The sequence below is a fragment of the Polypterus senegalus genome, chromosome 8, assembly GCF_016835505.1.
Source record: "Polypterus senegalus isolate Bchr_013 chromosome 8, ASM1683550v1, whole genome shotgun sequence".
NCBI lineage: Eukaryota > Metazoa > Chordata > Cladistia > Polypteriformes > Polypteridae > Polypterus > Polypterus senegalus.
In genome coordinates this window covers 118,645,535-118,669,101 of record NC_053161.1, presented here as the reverse complement: position 1 = coordinate 118,669,101, position 23,567 = coordinate 118,645,535, and the positions used below count along the sequence as shown (strand labels likewise).

Genomic DNA, 23,567 nt, shown 5'->3' with positions numbered 1-23,567 from the left:
CATTAGGAGGAAACCAGGACCTACTGCACCAGCGTAGGGTCTGACAATAGGTCCAAGGATTTCATCCTGATACCTAATGGCAGTCAAGATGCCGTTGTCTAGCCTGTAGAGGTCTGTGAGTCGCTCCATGGATATGCCTCCAAGATCATCACTGACCCACCACCAAACCAGTCATGCTAAGCGATGTTACAGGCAGCATAATATTCTCCACGGCTTCTCCTGACCCTTTCCGTCTTTCACATATACTCAGGGTGAACCTGCTCTCATCTGTGAAAAGCACAGGACGCCAGTGGTGGACCTGCCAATTCTGGTATTCTATGGCAAATGCCAATTGAGCTCCCCGGTGCTGTGCAGTGAGCACTGGGCGTAGTAGACATTTGGGCCCTCAGGCAACCCTCATGAAGTCTTTCTGGTTGTTTGGTCAGAGACATTCACACCAGTGGCCTGCTGGAGGTCATTTTGTAGGGCTCTGGCAGTGTTCATCCTGTTCCTCCTTGCCCAAAGGAGCAGATACTGGTCCTGCTGATGGGTTATGGACCTTCTGTGGCCCTCTCCAGCTCTCCTAGAGTAACTGCTTGTCTCCTAGAATCTCCTCCATGCCCTTGAGACTGTGCAGGGAGACACAGCAAACCTTCTGGCAATGACACGTATTGATGTGCCATCCTGGAGAAGTTGGACTACCTGTGCAACCTCTGTAGGGTCCAGGTATCACCTCGTGCTACCAGTAGTGACACTGACTGTAGCCAAATGCAAAACTAGTGAAGAAACAGTCAGAAAAGATGAGGAGGGAAAAATGTCAGTGGCCTCCATCTGTTAAACCATTCCTGTTTTGGGGTCATCTCATTGTTGCCCCTCTAGTGCATCTGTTGTTAATTTCATTAACACCACAGCAGCTGAAACTGATTAACAACCCCCTCTGCTACTTAACTGACCAGATTAATATCCCATAAGTTTCATTGACTTTATGCTATACTCTGATTAAAAAGTGTTCCTTTAATTCTTTTGAGCAGTATATATGTGTGTGTGTGTATATGTATATGTATATGTATATATATATATATATATATACTAATAAAAGGCAAAGCCCTCACTCACTCACTCACTGACTCATCACTAATTCTCCAACTTCCCATGTGGGTGGAAGGCTGAAATTTGGCAGGTTCATTCCTTACAGCTTCCTTACAAAAGTTGGGCAGGTTTTATATCGAAATTCTACGCGTAATGGTCATAACTGGAAGCAGTTTTCTCCATTTACTGTAATGGAGATGAGCTTCAACGCCGTGGGGAGTTTAGTGTGACATCATCACGCCTCCCACGTAATCACGCAGTACATAGAAAACCAGGAAGACCTCAAAAAAGCGCTCAAGAAAACATGCATTATATAATTGAGAAGGCAGCGAAACAATAAGAAGCGAGCGAGTGACATATACAACCATATTCATGAGTTCTGCTACTTGAAACAAAGCACGATGTAAACCTACACTTTAAATTAAGTTCATAGACAGGCTGCGCTGGCGTTTGTAATTTAGTGCCTGCCCATATAAGGCCGTCCGTCAGCGGCAATCCAATAGCAAACTGCCACGGGTAAATATTCACGGGTGAAGGACTGTGCTTATGGAGAGGAAGATGAGATGGTCAGGGTGGTGTTTGACACAAACTCAGCGAAACTGCGAGAGAAAGTTTTAAGTGCCAGGACTAAGGTAACATTAAATACAGCTATGGACATAGCACGAGATGGCATCAGCACAGCTGGGAAATTTCGATGCATGTACACCGAGTGGCTCACGTGAACTGACGCAGTGCACAGATAAAAGCAACAGTTCCAAAGAGCTGAACAAAACGAATTACACAATTGAAAAGGCAGCAAAAATATGAAGCGTCTGATAAGCATATTCATAAATGCAGCTACTGTGGAAACAAAGCACACGTGGAAAAAGTCAATGTCCGCTAAAGGAAGACAGTGTAAAAAACCCGTGCATGCAGTGTGTCAGGTCTCAGATAAAGAAGAAGACGAGCTGTTTATTGATGCAGTAAGAAGCGAATCGATGAATGAAACCTGTCATCTTTACAGCGATTGACAAACACGGAATGTAACTTGAACACAACACATCCTACAAATACGAACCTGATTGAAAGAAATAATGATAATCAAATCCTTGATGACAGCAACACTCAGTAACACTCACAAAACAAATACTGTATATTGACAGTCATGTTACGTTATTTTTAAAATGTTCCCTTTTCTTTTCTACCTTTTTTAACACACTACTTCTCCGCTGCGATACGCGGGTATATATATATGTATATATATATATATCCCGCTCTACATACTCGAATAATGGATACTTTATTTGCCATCAATGATTGTTTTGGTAAAGCCATACTCAGTGTATTCATTAGATGAACGGTAAAAAAGTAAGAGCGAGGGAGGATGACTCATTGAGGCATGCAGGCTGTAGTCTTGGCGTCAACTCTATCTGAATTGCGCGATCACATTTGAAAAAATATATCTTTTCAAGTTCTATTTAGTCCATATGTGTCAAACTCAAGGGCCGCGGGCCACATCCGCCCGGCGTGTAATTATATCCGCCCGCGAGATCATTTTATATACTGTATTATTGTTATTAAAGCCCGGGTATATGAAGCGCTGGTAACACAATAAACTACAGATCCCATAATGCAGCGCTTCAGCTGCCTTGCCGAACACTTACCGCTTACTAGAGTTATTGCGCACTGAGTTTGCACGGCGCTTTGGTGACTTTGAAGAACAAAAAAAGTCCGTCTACATGCGGCTCGAACCTTGTGCATGTTTGGTAGCACATATCTGTCTGAGAAGCTCTTCTCAGTGATAAAGACTAACAAAACAGCACACAGGAGTCGCCTCACTGATGAGCACCTGCAATCCATCCTGAGAATCTCCACAACACAGAACCTCACAGCAAACAGAAACGAACCTGTGGCCAAAAAAAGATGCCAGGCGTCCAGCTCTAAAATGACATATGAGCAAAGACAACTGAATGATTTGATTTTTATTGCACGTAAGAGCGGAGTCAACCGTTTTAACAAACAGCGTATTGCACTGATCTGAAATAGCTGTGTGTGTATATATGTAGATATGTATGTATATGTATATATATGTTTATATATGTGTGTGTGTATGTATGTATATATATATATATGTATTTGTGTGTATATATGTGTGTGTATGTATGTATATGTGTGTATATATGTAGATATATATGTATGTATATATGTGTATATGTATAGATATGTATATATATATATATATGTTTATGTGTGTGTGTGTAAATATATATATATATATATATGACAACAACACTCATCACTCACAACAGTGACAAAACAATTACATTGACAATCAGGTTACGTTATTTTCAAAATGTTTCCTTTTCTTTTCATTGCTTCTTTAACACACTACTTCTCATCGGCCTTGGTATTTTGCTAGTATATATATATATATATATATATACAGTCATGTGAAAACATTAGGACACCCTTTGAAAGCATGTGGTTTTTTGTAACATTTTTAATAAATGGTTATTTCATCTCCGTTTCAACAATACAGAGATTAAAGTAATCCAACTAAACAAAGAAAACTGAAGAAAAGTCTTTTCAAGATCTTCTGTAAATGTCATTCTACAAAAATGCCTATTCTAACTGAGGAAAAGATAGGACACCCTCACATGTATTCCCTCTTAAATTGGCTCAGATCTCACACAGGTATATCACACCAGGTGCACATAATTAGTAGATCGTTACTCTGCATGTTGAATGAGGCTTGCCCTATTTAAACCTCAGACATTTAGTTTGGTGTGCTCCTGACTGTTGAAGTGAGAGTGAGCACCATGGTGAGAACAAAAGAGCTGTCAGAGGACTTCAGAAAAAGATTGTAGCAGCCTATGAGTCTGGGAAGGGATTTAAAAAGATCTCAAAAGATTTTGAAATCAGCCATTCCACTGGGAAGATAGTCTACAAGTGGAGGGCTTTCAAAACAACTGCCAACATGCCCAGGACTGGTCGCCCCAGCAAGTTCACCCCAAGAGCAGACCGCAAGATGCTAAAAGAGGTCTCCAAAACCCTAAAGTGTCATCTCGAGAACTACAGCAGGCTCTGGCTACTGTTGATGTAGAAGTACATGCCTCTACAATCAGAAAGAGACTGTACAAGTTTAACTTGCATGGGAGGTGTGCAAGGAGGAAACCTTTGCTTTCCAAGAGAAACATCGAGGCCAGACTGACATTTGCCAGAGATAAAGTTGACAAAGACCAGGACTTCTGGAATAATGTTCTTTGGACAGATGAGTCCAAAATTGAATTATTTGGACACAACAGCAGAGGACATGTTTGGCGTAAACCAAACACAGCATTCCAAGAAAAGAACCTCATACCAACTGTGAAGCATGGAGGTGGAAGTGTCATGGTTTGGGGCTGCTTTGCTGCAGCAGGACCTGGTCAGCTCACCATCATAGAATCCACGATGAATTCTACTGTGTATCAGAAGGTGCTTGAAGAACATGTGAGACCATCAGTTAGAAAATTAAAGCTGAAGCGGAACTGGACCATGCAACATGACAATGACCCAAAACATACTAGTAAATCAACCAAAGATTGGCTGAAAAAGAAGAAATGGAGAGTCCTGGAATGGCCAAGTCAAAGTCCAGATTTGAATCCCATTGAGATGCTGTGGGGTGACTTGAAAAGGGCTGTACGTGCAAGAAACCCCTCAAACATCTCACAGCTGAAAAAGTTCTGCATTGAGGAGTGGGGTAAAATTTCCTCAGACCGATGTCGAAGACTGGTAGATGGCTACAAGAACCGTCTCACTGCAGTTATTTCAGCCAAAGGAGGTAACACTCGCTATTAGGGGCAAGGGTGTCCTATCTTTTTCCTCAGTTAGAATAGGCATTTTTGTAGAATGACATTTACAGAAGATCTTGAAAAGACTTTTCTTCAGTTTTCTTTGTTTAGTTGGATTACTTTAATCTCTCTGTATTGTTGAAACGGAGATGAAATAACCATTTATTAAAAATGTTACAAAAAACCACATGCTTTCAAAGGGTGTCCTAATGTTTTCACATGACTGTATATATACTAATAAAAGGCAAAGCCCTCACTGACTGACTCATCACTAATTCTCCAACTTCCCGTGTAGGTAGAAGGCTGAAATTTGGCAGGCCCATTCCTTACAGCTTCCTTACAAAAGTTGGGCAGGTTTCATTTCGAAATTCTACACATAATGGTCATAACTAGAAGCTATTTTTCTCCATTTACTGTAATGGAGTTGAGCTCGAAAGCCATGGAGGGGCGGAGTTTCGTGTGACCTCATCATGCCTCTCACGTAATCACACATTACGTAGAAAACCAGGAAGAGCTACAAAAAGCGCTGAAGAAAACATGCATTATATAATTAAGAAGACAGCGAAACAATTAGAAGCGAGCGAGTGACATATAAAACCATATTCAGTGGCTCACGTGAACTGACGCAGTGCGCAGACAAAAAGCAACAGTTCCAAAGAGTGCTGAACAAAAACCGAATTACACTGCTACGCTCAAATAGACAAAACGCACGGCGTGGCGCAATAGTAGAGTCTTTGCCTCTATCCGCTGACTTCCGAGGTTCGATTCCCGAGAGGGAATGCTCTAAGTATGTACACGCGCTTCTTGATTCATTTTAGCCTCGCATCCCCTTGGTTTGAGACGTATGAAAAAATATGCGGTTAACGCAGAAACACAGATCACCAATTGAAGCTTAATGAATAATGGATACCAGATCTCAACCCAATAGAGCATCTTTGGGATGTGGTGGAACGGGAGCTTCGTGCCCTGGATCTGCATCCCACAAATCTCCAGCAACTGCAAGATGCTATCCTATCAATATGGGCCAACATTTCTAAAGAATGCTTTCAGCACCTTGTTGAATCAATGCCACGTAGAATTAAGGCAGTTCTGAAGGCGAAAGGGGGTCAAACACCGTATGGTGTTCCTAATAATCATTTAGGTGAGTATATATATATATATATATATATATATATATATATAAAATAAAAATGCAATTCATACATTTAAACATCTGAATTCAGCAAGCTAAAAGTCATTATATTCTAACGCCCATAATCAGTACAAATTGTATTATCTTGAAGTTGTGCTAACTTGGTTTATTTTCATCTTTGACACACATGCTCATCAGTACATGATTGTGAGGCGCTTGGTGTTTATCTCACTGAGTGACTCTGTCTTGTCTGTGAGAAGAGTCTTGTATTTACTAAATCTCCTCTCACAATCAACTGAGCTAACTGGGAAGTATAAGTAGGACAATGCTATCTCTGTCACCCTTGGATAATCCTGTCTTGCACCCTACCAGTAATTGGCCAGCTCCAGAGAAGAGAAGGACCCTCATTTGAAGTACAGTATAAGTACGCTGTCCACTTTTCATTTAGCTCTGCTGATGGGTTCATCAGAAGTTTCAATTTTGTGTATCCTTCAGTGTGTTTTTCCATAACAGGGGCCAGCTTGGGATCAAACAATTTGACCAGCTTGTATACCTCTTTGCAAGATAGATATCCCAGTGTTTTGAAATCTTAGCAAAGGCCAGTTGAAATGCATCATGCAGGTGGTCAAGCACTTCAATCCTCTGTCGCATACCCATCTGAGTCAACAGCTCATCAGTTTTGGCACCAAAACCATAGGTCAGCCTTGCTCAGCCCATCTCCTTTTCCTGGCAGGCTTCTTGAAGAAGGCAGACTTCACCCACATCACAAGTGATACAGCCTCATTGAAATATTTATTGTGCTGCCAGGTCTCTCCCACCAAACTGATGACATGACACAAGCAGGCTGAAATCACACTGTTAGGCATAACCCCTTTTAAAACTTCCTGGTATGATTTAAGACAGTATGATGCATTGTCTGTAACCACTGCTAAAATATCATTTAGATTAAACTGGTAGTTGTGAAAGGACCGAACTACTGCCTGTGAATAGGTAGAAAAGTTGCAGCTCTCCGTAAAGATGACGTTGACCAAAAAGTACTAGTCTTCAGTACCTGTAATTGTAATTATGTAAATTATTTCTAATGATTCTTAAACCTTAAAACTTTACAGATTGAAAACATACATCATTACATCTGTAGCTTAATAAAAGGCTGTAGCTTCACCTACTGTATATCTTAAAATAATTAATTACAAAGCAAAAGCTAACTAATCTGGAAGATGCTAAATCTGGGAATCTGAAATGAAAGAAAGACAGACATGCTTTTAAGGGCTCGTGGCATCTGAGGAGAAGCCTGATCTTTTGCCCAGGTTTGTATGTGCTAAGTTTAAAACGGAAGAGTGAACCTTGCGTGCTTCATCACCTTGAGGCAATATGTTTATTAAATCCAGAAACACTACTGTTAATTTTCAAAAGGGAACTGGTTAAGAACCAATGCCGTTAACTAATAACATTTTTCTATGCGAAAGACTGTTCTTCTACTTCTTTTGGCTGCTCCTGTTAGGGGTTGCCATAGCGGATCATCTTTGTCTGCATTTTGATTTGGCAAAATTTTACACCGGATGCCCTTCCTGACGTAACTCTCCCCATTTATCCGGGCTTGGGACCGGCACTAAGAAACACACTGGTTTGTGCATCCCCCGTGGCTGGGTTATGTGAAAGACTGTTAATACCGGTTAAATACCATTTAATCAGTTCAATGACTTACAATAAATACATGCCATAATATTAGAACTGCCTACATAAAAGAATTACACAAAATATGCCATACAGCAAAATATTCACTCGCCTGTCACTTTGTTGAGCTGTGTTCTTGGATATCAGTGGTTTAATCATCGTAAATTTTCCTGCCATGAATCTTTTGAAGAACAATGTCCGTGTTTTGTTTAAAGATACAGGGCAAATGAGTTGAACGAAGACTTGTCTTATTTTCTGGCAGCGCACCTCACTGTTTGCAATGCTTACTAAAGAAAGGATGCATCTTTGTCATTTTTTCGAGCTGTATGTCTGACTCATGGCCACAAAGTCCTCCACATGTGACGATTTTGTTGTTTCCTTTATTGTTACCTGAAGGGGAACACTCACTGATTGTAATTTGTTCTTGTTCTTGACATGAATTTTAGATTTGATGTGGGATTTACAAGTATCTTTTCGTGTCCAGTCTATGATATGCTGGCAACACTTGCAGAAAAGTTGTTGTCCAGATTTGTAAAAGTTGCTGGGATATTGTTGTGCCCCCAATTTTGCAATTAAGCTTGTGTTTCTTAGTTTTTTTGGATGTAGTTGGGGTATCTGATCGCATCGACATTTCTGTCTCTTGCAGCTAGCTTACTTGTGTGCATTTAATGAGAAGTCATAAAGAAACACGCACACAAACAGAGACACGACTGGATTTCTCTGAGAATTGCATTTGCTTGAAAAACAACAAACTAGAAAATAGTATCTGGATGATAGAACTACAGATTACTTAAACTTTTAATATACTGGGAAGTTTTATAACAGTCACCCCTTCACATATATTAATGAGTTTACCCCATCAGTGTAATATACACATTATTAAACTGTCAGAAATTATCTGTTATTTGCTAATGTAACACACAGAGATTCTATATTATGCACAGATAACCTGTCATTTCTTTTAATGATATAAACTGATTTACTCAACAAATTCATGCTAATGAGTATTATGTGATGAAAATTAGAACCACGGTATTATACTTTTATCACTTGCGATTAAATTTAAGTAATCTTTCCATACACAAGCTAGCTTAATATGATTGATTATTCTGTTAAATTTCCTTGCTAGCTTTATTTTGGGCAGAGGTGCCTACTTACACTTTGCCAGGTATTTATGCAAGGGCCAGCTGGATTCAAAAAGTTAAACAGGTCTCAGGCAAGACTTTATTAAGAGGACCTTCTCCTTGGGTTTAACATATAAACTAATATAATAAGAACTAACATAATTAAAATTACAAACTAAGTAAATATAAAATAAAAAGATATCAAATAAAAAAACCTGACAAAATTTTTATTGTAAAAAAAAATCACCACACAATAATTGTCAAAAAAAAAATATATATATAAACAAACTAATATAAAGAAAACTAAGATCGGTGTAGAGCCATGTGAGACCTTTACAATTACAGAAGTTCAAGGACCTGAATTATACCACCACAATAAAGCCAATCTACATTTCATGTATAGCATCCCTATAAAATATATATATCTGAATGACCATCTGTCATAAATAGCTAGAGAGAAAAAACGCACAGGAAAAAACCCACAAAGCCCCTTTCAGCACATTTTAATGAAACAAGCCTGTGGCTAAAAGTAATAAAGGACAAAACATCAGTGGGTGTGTATTTTGCCATCATCCTCTTTTTTTAACCTGTGCCTGCAGTGAGCCAGTGGTCAGTCCTTCAATGCAGCTGGAATTCCTGATCAATTAGTTCAGTTGTCTGGCATTTTCTGAGCTGGTAGTACTTTCCTAGCAGACTTTAGTATTGAACTAGTAACTGTGAGCTAGTAGAACACAGTCATCAGCCTTCAACACACATATATTAGTATGACAATAATTTGCTTTATACTATCGTGAACCTTTGTATGGAGCTGCTAGTAGATTTTGCAGTCCCTTTCTCATTTTTAGTTTAACTTATTATTAAAGTATAATTATTTGCATATAGATTACCCCTGAATATAGCAAAATCAATCAAAAATATGTGCTTTCGAGGCTTGACTCAGAATAGCTCTGCTGTACAACATAAATTTTTTATAAGCATTAATTGACATTTCTCTGGAATTAATATTTTAGGAAGAGGATTCAGATGTGGATGGCGTTGAATTTACAACTTGCCGTATTTTTCATCAAGGAGTCCGTGTGGATTGCATTGCTTGGAGTCCTGAATCAAGATTAGATGTCATTCCACGGAGAATAAGGTAAATGTTTAGCATTAATACACTTTGCAAAGTCTTGTACTTTAGATCATCATTTCCTGATATATAATTTTTTTCAGGTTTTGTACAGCTGCAGCTGATAGAAATATTCGAATTTTTACTTCTGATCTCCAAGACAAGCATGAGATCAAGGTAATGAATGGGTGTTGTAAAGACAAGATTGTTGGTTAGCACCTTCATTTCTGTTTTACACATCATCTTATGCTTATGTGATTTTTCTTTTTTTCTTCCACACACAATGGAAATGAAATTCTTTATATTGAATTAACTTGATCAAAATAACATTCACTCAACCACATCTATATTAGGGTTTCTGGACTACAGCCTGTTCCAGCACTTAGGGCAATAAAACAAATACCAACTTTGGATGTGGTGTCAGTCAGTCCATTGTAAGACCTACTCTTGCACACACCTTCATGGAACACTGAAGCAATTTATAACCTCCAGTTAGGCTAATATCGTGATCTGCTACTTAGGATACATGTTAGGGCAGCCAGAGGTGTGGACATAGCATAAGGGATTTTCCATCACGTAACATTCCTTGAAGTGATTCTTCATTAGGTCCATGTAAAATCAGTTGTTCCCACTGGGCTCAAATTTTCTTCATTGAGTAGTGCAGAGATAATCATGGTCTACAGAATTTCATGGCTATGAGGCTTACTCAAGTGAAAGTAATAAAAGAATTTCAGAAGCATTTTATATACAGCGTCATAGAACACTGGAAAAAAAAACTCATTTAAGAATGTATTTGTGTTTTTGAAGATTAACTTATTTTTCCACTATTGCCATAAACACTTGTGAAGTGAGCAAGTCTAAATAATCTTATTTTAAATGTTGTCTTCCTGAGAGGCTTACAGGTTGTGACAGATAGGGGGCGCTGTCATCCCCTTGAACCCTTAGACTAGATGCCAGACACCAAGTAAAAGTCCAATAATTTTCTTTATTAGGACAAATACATGCACAAAGCACCCTCATCTCCACAATACTCATAAATCAATACACTATACAATAATCAATAAATCCTCCACTACCAGATGCATTGCGACCCTTCCACCCAGCTCAGCTCGTCGTCTGGCATTTCCCATAGTCTTTTATTGTCCGTGACCCAGAAGTGCTTCTGAACCCTTGTCCATGTGACTTCCTAGCACTTCCGGGTCAGATAAAAACTCCTCCTTAAACCCGGATGCACGTCATTCCCTTTGTCCATGTGACTAGGATGCACTTCCAGGTTGTATGAAAAGTACTTGTTGCTCCTCCCTGCAGCTCCATCTAGTGGCCCCTGTGGTATCCAGCAGGGGTGAGGATGAAAACTCCATTGTCCATAATTCCCTGCTGGTATTCGGGGCACCTCCATGCTGCAGGGAGGGCTCCACCTGGCGGCCTGGGGGTATTGGCCGGGATGACTGGCCGGCCATAGACCACAAGGTATAAACAGAGCCAGTAAGGCACCAGACCTAAAATAAAAGAGAACCCTTAAAACAATCTGAATAAAGGTCAGAATGTTCTTGTGAATTGATTACATTTCTGTAGAACATGCTGTCGCATGTATTTCCCATTTGTTTTCACAAAAGTCCAATTCATTTTTGAAACTCCACCATTTTTGAAAGAAATATGTTTGTCTGCCTCCCTTATTTTTACAATATGGTGAATGTGATGGGTTTTCACCCACAGCAGTATGCTTAATAATAGCAATACCCTGAATAATAATAATATGTATTTAGGATATAGTGGGTTGAATAATGGATGAATGGATGGATAATAATAAGTTGCAGACTTAATTTGGGACCCTAATTTGGACTGTTTTTTTTACAACTGACATTGTAGATGGGCAAGTTCTTACTTAAAAAAAAAAATTAGACTTCATTATTTCACAAACCTTTTGCTTTCATACATGCACTTTGATAGCATTGAGCGTCTGGTATTTTATATTCTGAGGTCAAGCAGAGAAGTAATTTATTAATAGTGCAATTGAAATCTACAAGTAAACCAAAGACAGAAGCATATACTTATATAGATTTAGTTTTCTTTGTTTTAATGCAGATATGTGTTGAAATGGAGCAACAATGTGGGATTTAAGGGTTGATTATACCTTGTGCACAGTCTGTGTACAGTTTGAGCCTCTTACTTATTGTTTTCCTTACACGTTTTATTCAGTTTTGCATGTATGTGCATATAAAGGCCTTCTTATGCTTGGGCGACATACCCGGGGCTGTTTGGTTTTTTTTCTTTGCACTACATGCTATAGAGAGAAACCTTAACTGTTTTCTGAAATAGTTTTCAGAGTTCAAGACTTGCTTGCTGCACAAGGTAAATAGCACATCATTAAAGTTGAAAACTCCATGAAATATCCTGCACATAAACACCAGTAGCCTTGAATAGCACTTAAGGGACATCACTTATTGCATGCAGGATCCTTTTGTGTGGTTTGGTGGCAGGTCAGATCATTCCTTGAATTAGCAGTTTACGGAGATGGGGAAAATTAGTAGATTCCGCATTTTGCTTGCACCCTGTATAGAGATTGGGTGACCCAAATTCGTACGGGAGATTTAGGATTGGGGTTAGAGAAGTGCAGAGTAAAATGTGGTCAGCGGAGGAGACAAGAGGCGTGTTCCATGGCTGAAGTGTTACATTATTTGGAATTGTGATACATCTGTCATAGCTTTTGGGGTCAACTCTCTAACAAGCATAATCCATTCTTTGTAGTGTGCACTAAATTGAAAATAATCAGATTTAATAATCTCTGGTACCAATCCCTCCAGTATTCTGATTAGTCATGATGACTTATGCAGGTATAAAGTACTTAGAATATATTATCAGAATGTGAATTAAAGGAGTGAAATTTTTAAAATAATAATTGTGGCACTAGAGCATGAGTCAAGTCGCAACTCGTCAGTGTTGTTTTTTTTTTTTTAATATTGTCAAGCAAATCACAAGTCAGATAAATTAAGACTGAAGTCCAACTCAAGTCAAGTCATGTGACTCAAGTTGTTCACCTCTGATGTATGTTTTTCATTTCACAAAATATACTGCCTGGAATTTGGGGGTTTGAACCATTTCTAATAGTACATACAGCACAGTCATTAACATAGCCATAATGGCTGGTACCAACACAATTCAGAGTGAGCAGTTAGTATATCTGCATGCAGTGCTAATAATACGTGTGCTCTGGGGCTTTACCTCTTCAGAACAGAGATAGTCACTGGTCAGGATAAAGTTGAAACATCATACAGTATAGGTTGATTAAAATATATTTGAGGACATTTCCATTTGCATCTCTATTAAGGAATAATTTCATCTTCTAACACACTGGCTTAAAAAAGGAAGATTAATCTCTTAAAATCATTAAACTGGGTTATGCAAAAGAAGTCCCATTGCAGCTTACACTTAAACACTTTTTTCATTTTCTGTTGCTTTTATTAATATAATTGATTTGTTTTCACTTAACTATTATTCATGTTTGGCATGATTTGGTTTTAGCCTTTACATTAAGAAAAAAGTGAGTTTTAATAAATGTGAATATTGTTTAATATTCCCTGTATATACTACTGTATATGTCGAAGTTCAATAATTTTGAGTTTCATGTAGTCAGTCATTAAATTTGCCAGTTATAACTGAAATCTTGGAGGCTAGAAGTTTACATTAGGCATTTTTGGACTTTATTGTTGATATTTTTTTGTCCTCTTTAAATATTTTAGGTAGTGGAAGGTCATTCTGATTACATAAATCAAGTAGTATTTGAACCCAGGGAGGGTCATCAGATTGCATCAGTAAGTGATGACCTCACTTGCCGGTAGGTATTTGAGATGTGCCTTTGGAGAGCATTATTTGACTTTTTACATTTATGTTGGCAAATCTTTGTTTTAGGGCAGAATTACTAACATTTTTTATTTAAAATCCTGATGGCAATTTTTCATGTTTCGAGCAATCATAAAGGGTTTCTCATTGTACAGTTTTTGTTGACCATGCTGTATTCTAAGACACTAATTTAAAAGGTATATAAAATCTTATTTTCCGCTTAAGTGCTAATTATGGATGGTACACTTAACGTGCTAAATGGATTTGTTGCTGTTTTTTATTAAGTTGTAATCTTCTACTGTGAACATGTAGGCACCAGTATAAATTAATTAAAAATGTCTTTGGGGTTTTTTTTTCCTCTCCTGTTTTATTTTCACTTTTGAAGTAAATTAAATGTGCCCTCTTTCCACTTGATACTACAAGTGAAAAACTGATTTGTGTGGAGGCATGTGCCCATTCACATTTCACCTGTTTTTTAAGAGATGGCAAGCTCTGTAGCAGATGTTAGACAACTCATTGTTCAGAATTCAGTACTTTCTGCCTTATTTCAAAGGGTATATCAGCATTCTGAATGTTTACAAAGGAGTCTGTCATGTAAATGTACACTTCAAGATTTAACAAGCACTGCATGTTTCAATCAAGCAATAACATGATGTGAAAGAAGGAAATACAAGAAAATAGGTCTTGTTATTCTTCAGGTTTCAAATCTTTTACAACATAAATGGTGTTACAAAAACTTGTTTAAATTACTATGGAATATACCACACACAGGTTTTCTGTACTCAGTCATTTTCAGTTTTTGTGATCCTGAAATAAAGTAAGAATAACAAGAAAGTAGAAGTTGTGCAAATTAGAACATTGATTTCAGCTTCAGAAAGAAAGACCATTTTATAAAATTGTAACTGATCGTGTTCTGGAGTTCTCTTGGTAAAAGTGATTAATCAAGGTCAAGTCCTTTGTGAATCATGATGATATTTGTTTCACGAACATTAACGGTATGCTCTATAGACTCATTCTTTTCTTTCTCTCTCTCTCTCTCTCTCTCTCTCTCCTCTTTCTATTCATCTCAGGCTCTTCTTATACTATAGTGGGCATTGGTGCTTTAATTACAAATACAAGAGTGCGAATGAGAAAATCAGCTGAGCCAGACATGCCTGCCTGCATGCACACTCGGCCAGTTACCCCCTTCAAAATACACTGGTACCACTCATCCACACTCCCATGCACAACTACAGTATATCCCCTGAAGCCTGAGTCAACTGTTTTTATTTAAAAGACGCACACTGCAACAAACCCTAAACTCGGAAGATACATAAATCTGATATGTAATTTGGGCTTGATTTTGCATTCATGATATGATATGATTTGAGAGATCTTCAGCTGTTATCTTTGTAATTAACAAGGAAACCATATTGCTCCAAAAATGACTGTAAAAGTAATGAAAACTTTGATTTGAGTAATCATATTAAAAATAAATAGTATGTGCAGCCTTATTTTCAAAACAACAGGATGTAAAATGCAATAAAAATGGAAGTGATTGTACTCTAAATGCTCTTTCACTCATATGTAATTGCAAACAGTACAAACATAAGATATTTAAAGTTTAATCAACTTAATTTATTTTGTATGATGTACAGTCATTCTAAATTTGATGTCTGCAATACATTGCAAAATATTTGGGACAGGAGTGTGTGTACCTGTGTGAAATGACACCTTTCCCTTTAACAACATTCAGTTATTGTTAGTGAACTTAAGACACTTATTATTGTAATGTTGAAAATAGTTTTTTTGCATCCTTGCTTGTTATAAGACTTTAGCTGCTCAACAGTGCTGGGGTCTACATGGACAATACTTTATACTTTACTAGGGGGTTACCCCCTGCTTGCTTCAATTGCCAACCCCTCAGCCTACACTATGCGCCAGCCCCTTCGTGTCTCTGCCGCTCGCGTTGTGAATAGGGAGGCTGAATGCACTCCAAGGAGACACGGTCGCTCCTCCGAAACTCCTCTTAAACAGCGATACAATAGGAAAGAAATACAGTTGTTTTGTTTTGGTTTTTTTTTTTAAAAACCTCCTCTTTGCTCGATCAGCTGGTGGCTTACATCTTGTGCAGTGCTTCGAACATTTAAAAGCCTGTACAGCAGCTGTCTTTGTCATCTACTCTTTGTCTTTTATTTCTGGCCCCGGGCGTGGTTAAATCTCTTGGCACAAAGTCTTGTCTTGCGGGACGCGAGTTCTTGATAGTTTAGTTTATAATTTAAAAAAGGAAGAAGAATCTGAAAATCTAACAACATCACATTAAAGTTAGATAAATTCTGAAAAGAATGATACCAAACATATATGTAGGTTTTAAAATAAGGCCGATTTAAAGCATGACAAAAAATGTGACATAAAATAGTTGCACTTTTAGGCTTAGGATTTTATATACAGTAATCCCTCCTCAATCACGGGGGTTGCGTTCCAGAACCCCCCGCGATAGACGAAAATCCGCGAAGTAGAAACCATATGTTTGTGTAGTTATTTTTATATATTTTAAGCCCTTATAAACTCTCCCACACTGTTAACATTATTAGAGCCCTCTAGACATGAAATAACACTTTTAGTCAAAAGTTTAAACTGTCCTCCATGACAAGACAGAAATGACAGTTCTTTCTCACAATTAAAAGAATGCAAATAGATCATCTTCTCTTCAGGAGCAGAGAATTTCAGAGGGAGAGAGAGCGCTCGCAAAGAAAAGCAAACAATCAAAAAATCAATACTTGTGCTTTTAAGTTTGCAGGCATTTTTAGAGGGCGTTAGTATCTTCTAAGCAAACAGCCTCTGTGCAAACAGCCCCTCTGCTCACATCTCCTCCGTCAGGCGCAGAGAACGTCAGAGAGAGCGAGATTAAAGTAACAATCAAAAAATCAATACGTGTGCTTTTGTGCTTTTAAATATGCCGAGCACCGCAATAAAGTGGCATTTTTTTAGAGGAGCGTCAGTATCTTTTAAGCAAACAGCCTCTGTGCAAACAGCCCCTCCATCAGGCGCAGAGAATGTCAGAGAGGATGAGAGAGGCAGAGACAAGCAAACAATCAAACTCCGCGCGGGATGCATATCTTATAGCAATGAGGAGTTTTAGTTAATATGTAATACATGCTCTGATTGGGTAGCTTCTAAGCCATCCACCAATAGCGTCCCTTGTATGAAATCAACTGGGCAATCAAACTGAGGAAGCGTGTAGCATAAATTAAAAGATCCACTGTCTGCAGAAATCCGCGAACCAGCGAAAAATCTGTGATATATATTTAGATGTGCTTACATTTAAAATCTGCGATAGAGTGAAACCGCGAAAGTCGAAGCGCGATATAGCGAGGGATTACTGTATAGAGAGTAAATAATGTGCCACCTGTTTTTAATGAGAAACAGGACTGCAGGCAGGCCAGTCTAGTGCACACACTCTCCGAATGCAAAGCCAGTTTTGTAATACGTGCTAAATGTGGTTTGGCATTGAAAATAAGAAGGATGTCCCTATCTTATCTTTGTACAGTTTTCAGTTAAAAATCAGTAAAAGAGCTTTTACAAATCACTTCTTTCTGGTTTTTTTTTTGGTGTTTTAATTGTATAATTATAATTGGTAAATCATTAGACATCAGTCAATTTTTCTTTTCCCCAACTATGCCTCCTCCTTTCTAGAGGTCAGAATATGTAATATTCCCTACCAGAACCATTTAAAGGAGTGACACTTCATAGGAGTGACATAAATACAGTATTAAAGGAGTGACATTCACCTGCCACACACAACTGAAAGTACTCTCACCAAAAAAATCGTCGTCATCTCACGTACCACACACAACTAAAAATACAGTCGCGGAAAAAATCGTTGCCGCCTCACCTACCACTTGGATGATTGGTTGGATGGTTGTCACTCCTTTGAAATTTATATCTGAGGTTTCACTCCTTTGTTATGTCACTCCTATGAACTGTCACTCCTTCGATACAGACCCTTCCCTACTTATCTCTCTTTTATATAAATTAAGGTTCTGTGAGTCATTACTTGGCTAACAAATTAAACAAGTCAATGTATTAAATGTTGCATTGCAGTGATATTAAAGTATTTCCTCCTTGTTATTATTTATTTAGCAGGTACTTTAAAAAAAATGTAAAATGAGTCTGAGTATTTATTGGGGAACTACTCCTTTGACAACAAATACAGAGCAAAAATTTTAAACTAAAGCACAAGAAGCATAAGATACACTATAAGGTGGTCCAGATCTAATTATGCAATTTTCATTACACTATGACTTATTAAGTTTATTACATAGAGAATTCACAAAAAAATATTTTTGTTGCAGATAGATGGCAGCGAAATCAGTGTTTAATTCAATGTAAGTCCATTTTTGTTTATTACAAGATATTTCGAACAATTCTTTTGACTTGTATTGTTTTCCTGCATTGCATTAAAAGTTGCATAATTAGATCTGGATCTCTCTCTCTCTCTCTCTCTCTCTCTCTATAGAGAGAGAGAGAGAGAGAGAGTCAAAAACGCGACTCTGAGTTATAGAAAGTTTTGGGGCAGCCTCCCATATACAGTATTTGGTATCCTGGCTGCAAAGTCGCAAAAATGTTTATAGCACTGATGTGCACAAAACCGAGTCCAAAACAAAACTGAAGGAAAAGGTGGAGGCTTTTAAAGGGGAAAACATGAAGTGAGATCAAAGGGTCGGGGTCAAGAAGGTCTTCAGCCACTGGTTCGAGCCCGGACGTGACATTACAGGGGCAGGAGCTGGCAATGTCTCTTTCCATAGGCTCAGTCCCGGAAGTGACGTCAATCTTTCGTGAATGGTCTTGCAGGGAAAGGGAGTTAAAGAGTCAGTGCACTCTGCCACATCCCGGTATGACTCGGAACTGCCCTTACTCAAGCCCTTTAGCTTCTTCCCATGCGCATGTGTGTGACAATAAAAATATATACAGTGCGTCTGATTGCTCCATTGTAGTGCCTCACTGTCGTGCTCATCGGTAACGTTGCCGACGGTGATGAGTTTAAGGACTCCCGGAAGCGAGATGGGAGCATGCAGTGATCATCACAGACTTTACCTCAAAACTGTAATCTCCTCACCACCCAGTTCCTCCTCACTTCCTTCATGCCAGAACTCGGCTCATGTAACGTTAGTTTTCTTGGTTGTTTATGGTTAGTTTTTGTATAATTTACGGATTTTTCAAATGTTCATTTTTTTCCCTGTGCTTAAAACTCATTACAAAAAAAAAAAAGTGTTTACAGAGAGCGGTTCGTAAGGCTGTAACGTGAACTCTTGCAATGTTAGTTTTCTCTGTTCAACGTTTTCTTAGTGTTATTCGGTGTTTTTACATTTAGTTTACACTGTGCATTCTATGGTATCATTAACTATTTTTTTGCTTAAAAATCTTTAAAATAATATATTCACATACAGCTTGTATGGTCCAGAACAGATTAATTGTATTTACATACAATCCTATGGGGGAAATTAGTTCGGGTCACGACCAAATGGGGTTGTGACCAGAGTTTTGGAACGAATTACGGTTGTTACCAGAGGTTCCACTGTATATATACACACACGCACTGTGTATTATTTCAGGCATTGAGTGTCAAGACAGCAGCCAAATAATTGTATGAAACTGATGGGTTGGCTGATGTTATACAAATGATCATTGCAGATACTGAAAAGGTTCTTTAATATTTTTTAAAAAGGAGATTTGTTATCATAACAAAAGGAAAAATCAGAAATATGGCAGTTACTTTCCATTATCTTTAATGTGTTAAGAAAGTCAGATTTTTCTTGCTGCAATGAATGCTTCAAGCATAAAACTAAAGTAATATATCAAGTTAAACAGTGACTTTTGGAGGACTGTAGAATTGTCTAAAAATCTGTTATTACTATAATTGTAGATTCAAGGTCAGACCAGTAGTGGTAGAAAAAAGTGTCCCAAAATGTACTGTGAAAAGGTTGTGTTTAAGCAATAGAAATTTGTCCATGGCACAAGTTAACCATTCAAAAATATGAACAGATTGATCTTAGAACTGACCTGGAAAAAACTAAACTTATAAAATGTCACAATTCTGCATAGCATAGCTGGAGTAATATGGTGATGAAACTGGCCAGCCCTTGTTTCCAAATGAGAGAGATATGCACAGGGTGTTCTTTCTAACTTGGTCTTGATCTCACCCATTGCCATTTATGATGACTTTGCTAGACAGTCCTGTTTTACCGGATGCGGTATGGTGACCCAGATGTGTACACCATATAAAATTAAAAGATGGCAAGTCAAATTACAAGGAGGGAAAGAAAATCAGCATGTTAAGAAAAGATAGATATAAATGTAAAATGTAAATAAATTGGTCTGATAATATAGTGCTAAGCAGACAAGGTGAAAGTTAGTTTACCTCTGTTTTTACCTACATGTTTAAATACAAATTTAATAGTTGTAGTTATATATTTTCAAATCTTCTTTAGCAAACACACTGATAATCTGAAGAACTGTAAATTTTGTGTCAGAATTGCAGTTTACCTTCAGTATTCTGCTGTAATGCTGTGTTTGTAGTTTAAATTAAGTGTATTTTTTAAAGCTGAGCACATGCACACTAGACACTGCCATTAAACATATTTCCACTCCACCTGTCAACAATTCAGATTAATGATTGTAGCTTTCCATTTTTAAAAAGTGGGGAAGAACCCTATTCCATATCAAGGCATGTACAGGTGCTTTGTCATCTCCATGGAGTGAAACATCATCAGCCAGCTATGTTAAGGAGCGTTGCATTGACCTTTTATGAAGTGCTCATCTTGAGACAACTTACTTCACTTGAGTATTGCTATAATATGATGCATATCAGTTGTAACATTCATAGTACTGCATTTTGGTGCAGTTCTTTAGCATTTCCGTAAATGTGTAATGCGTCAATGGTACGTGCATAGTTGGATTATACAAAACTTAAAAAGAGGTACAATTTCACCAAATCCCATGTTACTAAATAATTAGTCATGGTCTGTAGTAGACATGTTGGTTATAATTGTAGATAACAGCTCATGGATAAATTTAAGGAAATAACCCCTTTGTCAAGTCAGGTTTATCATCTTGTGTAAAATAGTTACATCTCTCCTCAGAACAGTTAACAAAAATACAATACAAATAAGTCAAAAATATATTAGTAAAAAGTATACTTAGAATCCACTTGTTCATTTACTAAACCAGCTTTTCCAGGTCAGGGTGTGGGAGCCTACCATAGCAAGCACTGGGCACAAGGCAGGAACCAACTTAAAATTCCAAATTAATTTTCTTTCAAATTAATTTCAAGGGATGAACTTTATATATTAGTGACACATTTTTGTATTTCTTTAACATACAAGTTTATTATTGTAATACTAAAAAAACTTTGGTGACCATTTGTTAAAAAGCCACTTCAAATGAAGTGTGTTAAAAAAGGAATTTAAGTGTACATCAATTTAATAATAAGCTATAATCTATTTTGAAGTGGTCTACCAGCATAAAAGTCATACCAATGTCAGATCTTAGACCTTTAATTTTAACATTTGAAAGGACGTGTATTCTGCTAGTCCTGCTTAGAAGTTAAAATATACATATTCACTGGCTTTAATCTATTTATACAAATACTGCAGAATCTATAAAACAGGAGGATCAGGATGTACTGTAGCAGGTTTCTTTCCTAGTAGGTGACAAGTGCAAGAAAACATTACATAAGAAATTTTTATTGATGCTGGGCTCCTTGCTTAAAAAAGCAAACCAAGCACATAAAAATCATTACAACTATTTTTACAGAAATTTGATATTTTTCTAAAGGCATCATGTGTTCTGGTATTTTTGCAAGTCTTTATTGTCTGCTAATGCTATTAGGGAGCCCTAAAGAGAAAACCACAAGTCAAGATGAGCAAACCTTTCAGGATTTCCATTTAAAATGAATAAGAGATCCAGTTTTAGAGTGAAACGTTTAACTTTAGGTAAAAGTTTCTAAGCAAATAACTGTAATTTTCCACAGTATTGCAAATTTAACTTAGAAAAAACAAATGTATTATATTTGAGGTAAAACCTGAAATTGTAATGCCTGTGTTTCTGTGCCAGTAAGGAAGAACAAAAAACATTTCTAGCACATGAAGTTCCTAATATCATGTTAACATTTCTGTAACTTTTAATTCTTTAATTCTTCTTAATAGCAAAAAAAAAAAAACTAAAGCCAGTCCCACTCAAGAACATTTTGTCATGCAACCAATTTCTGTTTGTTTAAGATGTTACTCACGATTGCTGAAAATGTTAAGAAATTATAGGTCCAGATTTGTTTGTTATTATTCTGTGTCTTTGATATTAATCTATGACTTCTGTTCTCTCCTGCTGTTGTTTGCCACCTTTTACAATGTAACCTTCCATTTTGTTTGCCTTATTAATCACTAGAACGTATTATCACAACAGATAACAAAGGATGCCATATTCCTTGTACTCTATCCCTTCCTTGGATAATAAAAACACTATAATTCAGCATGTAGCATTCTTGAAACACCACCCTTTGATAATGTATTTTTAAAGATGACATCAATGTGATATGCACTATCAATTTTGGGATGGTACTCGCAAAAAAATGCTGAATTATATAAAAAAAAAAAAAATTATAATTCGAAGCTACAAAAATAGTACACTTGACCTGCCAGAAAAGCTACATAAATCATATGATAACAGAAGCCGTGTGTAGTCTTATAATAAAATAAAAAAAAAAACATTAGTGATGCACTTAGTATCTACAAGATAATTGTCGATCACTTTGAACACTCATAACTAACCTATTTATACCTAAAGAACATTCAAGTAGAACTGAATATGCTGGGTAAATGTTAGCAGCGAGACATGCATAGAAGTAGTATGCATTATATTATTGAGAGCCTCCAAACACAGACACACGCCTTGGGTGACTATTCAGTGGTATACAGTCTGTCAACCAATGTGAATCTAAACCTGTGGGTACTACTAGAGAAACGTTTTAGCACATTTTCATCTGCATCTTAAGATAATGTTATTCCCATAGTTAGTGTGCTTAAACTTCTTCTCACTAGAGAAAAAAAGGCAGCCCAGATGATTAAGACAATAGCAACAGCAACATTTATTTCTTTACCAGGTTTTCTTACAAATAATGCAGCTCAAAGTACTTTCCAAGATGAAAAAAGTCCCAGGAAAAGAAAAGCAAATTAAAAATAGGTGAAGAATAGGAATAACTAAGTAGAATACAAAAATTAGTAAATAAGAGTATACACAAAATGCATAGCACAAATATACAAGTTACAGGTAAAGTAGAATCCTTTTTATAGGTTGAAAAAAGTTGGAATATCCACTTTTATTCTAACATCACAGATACTACTTCAGTAGTGGCGGTATTTAAATCAGAAAAGAAAGCCAGTTTTTAGAAGTTCTTTAAAATGTTCAAGGGTATTAGCTTGAGATCTCTCTCCTGGTAAAGTATTCCACATTTTTTGGTGCCTAACAGCAAAAAGTCACATCACTTCTTCTTTTATACTTAGATTTAACCCACTATTAAAACCTCTATGGTTATGACTGGTAATATAAGGGAACAGGCACTACAAAGTAAAGGAAGGAGCAAGATTATTTAGATCGTTATATACCATTAATGGTATTTTAAAATCAGTTCTAAAACAAGTAACCAATGTAACAATGCTAAAACTGTTTTTTTTTTCTGATTAAGATTCTTACTGCTGCATTCTGAATAAGCTGCAACCAATTGATGTCTTTTGTAGGTGGTCCTGTTTGAAGTGAATTACAGTAATCTAGTCCAATAA

The 23,567-nt window shown here is 37.2% G+C and overlaps 1 protein-coding gene across 1 annotated transcript in view; it reads left to right on the top strand.

Moving 5' to 3' along the window:
• The window catches only part of nup37 (nucleoporin 37), an 80,828-nt gene that overhangs the window by 19,875 nt on the left and 37,386 nt on the right, over positions 1-23,567 (top strand). The window contains exons 3-5 of the mRNA XM_039761711.1: positions 9,818-9,942; positions 10,020-10,092; positions 13,656-13,750. Of these exons, the coding sequence (XP_039617645.1) occupies positions 9,818-9,942; positions 10,020-10,092; positions 13,656-13,750 (293 nt within the window). The remainder of the gene's footprint in view (positions 1-9,817; positions 9,943-10,019; positions 10,093-13,655; positions 13,751-23,567) is intronic.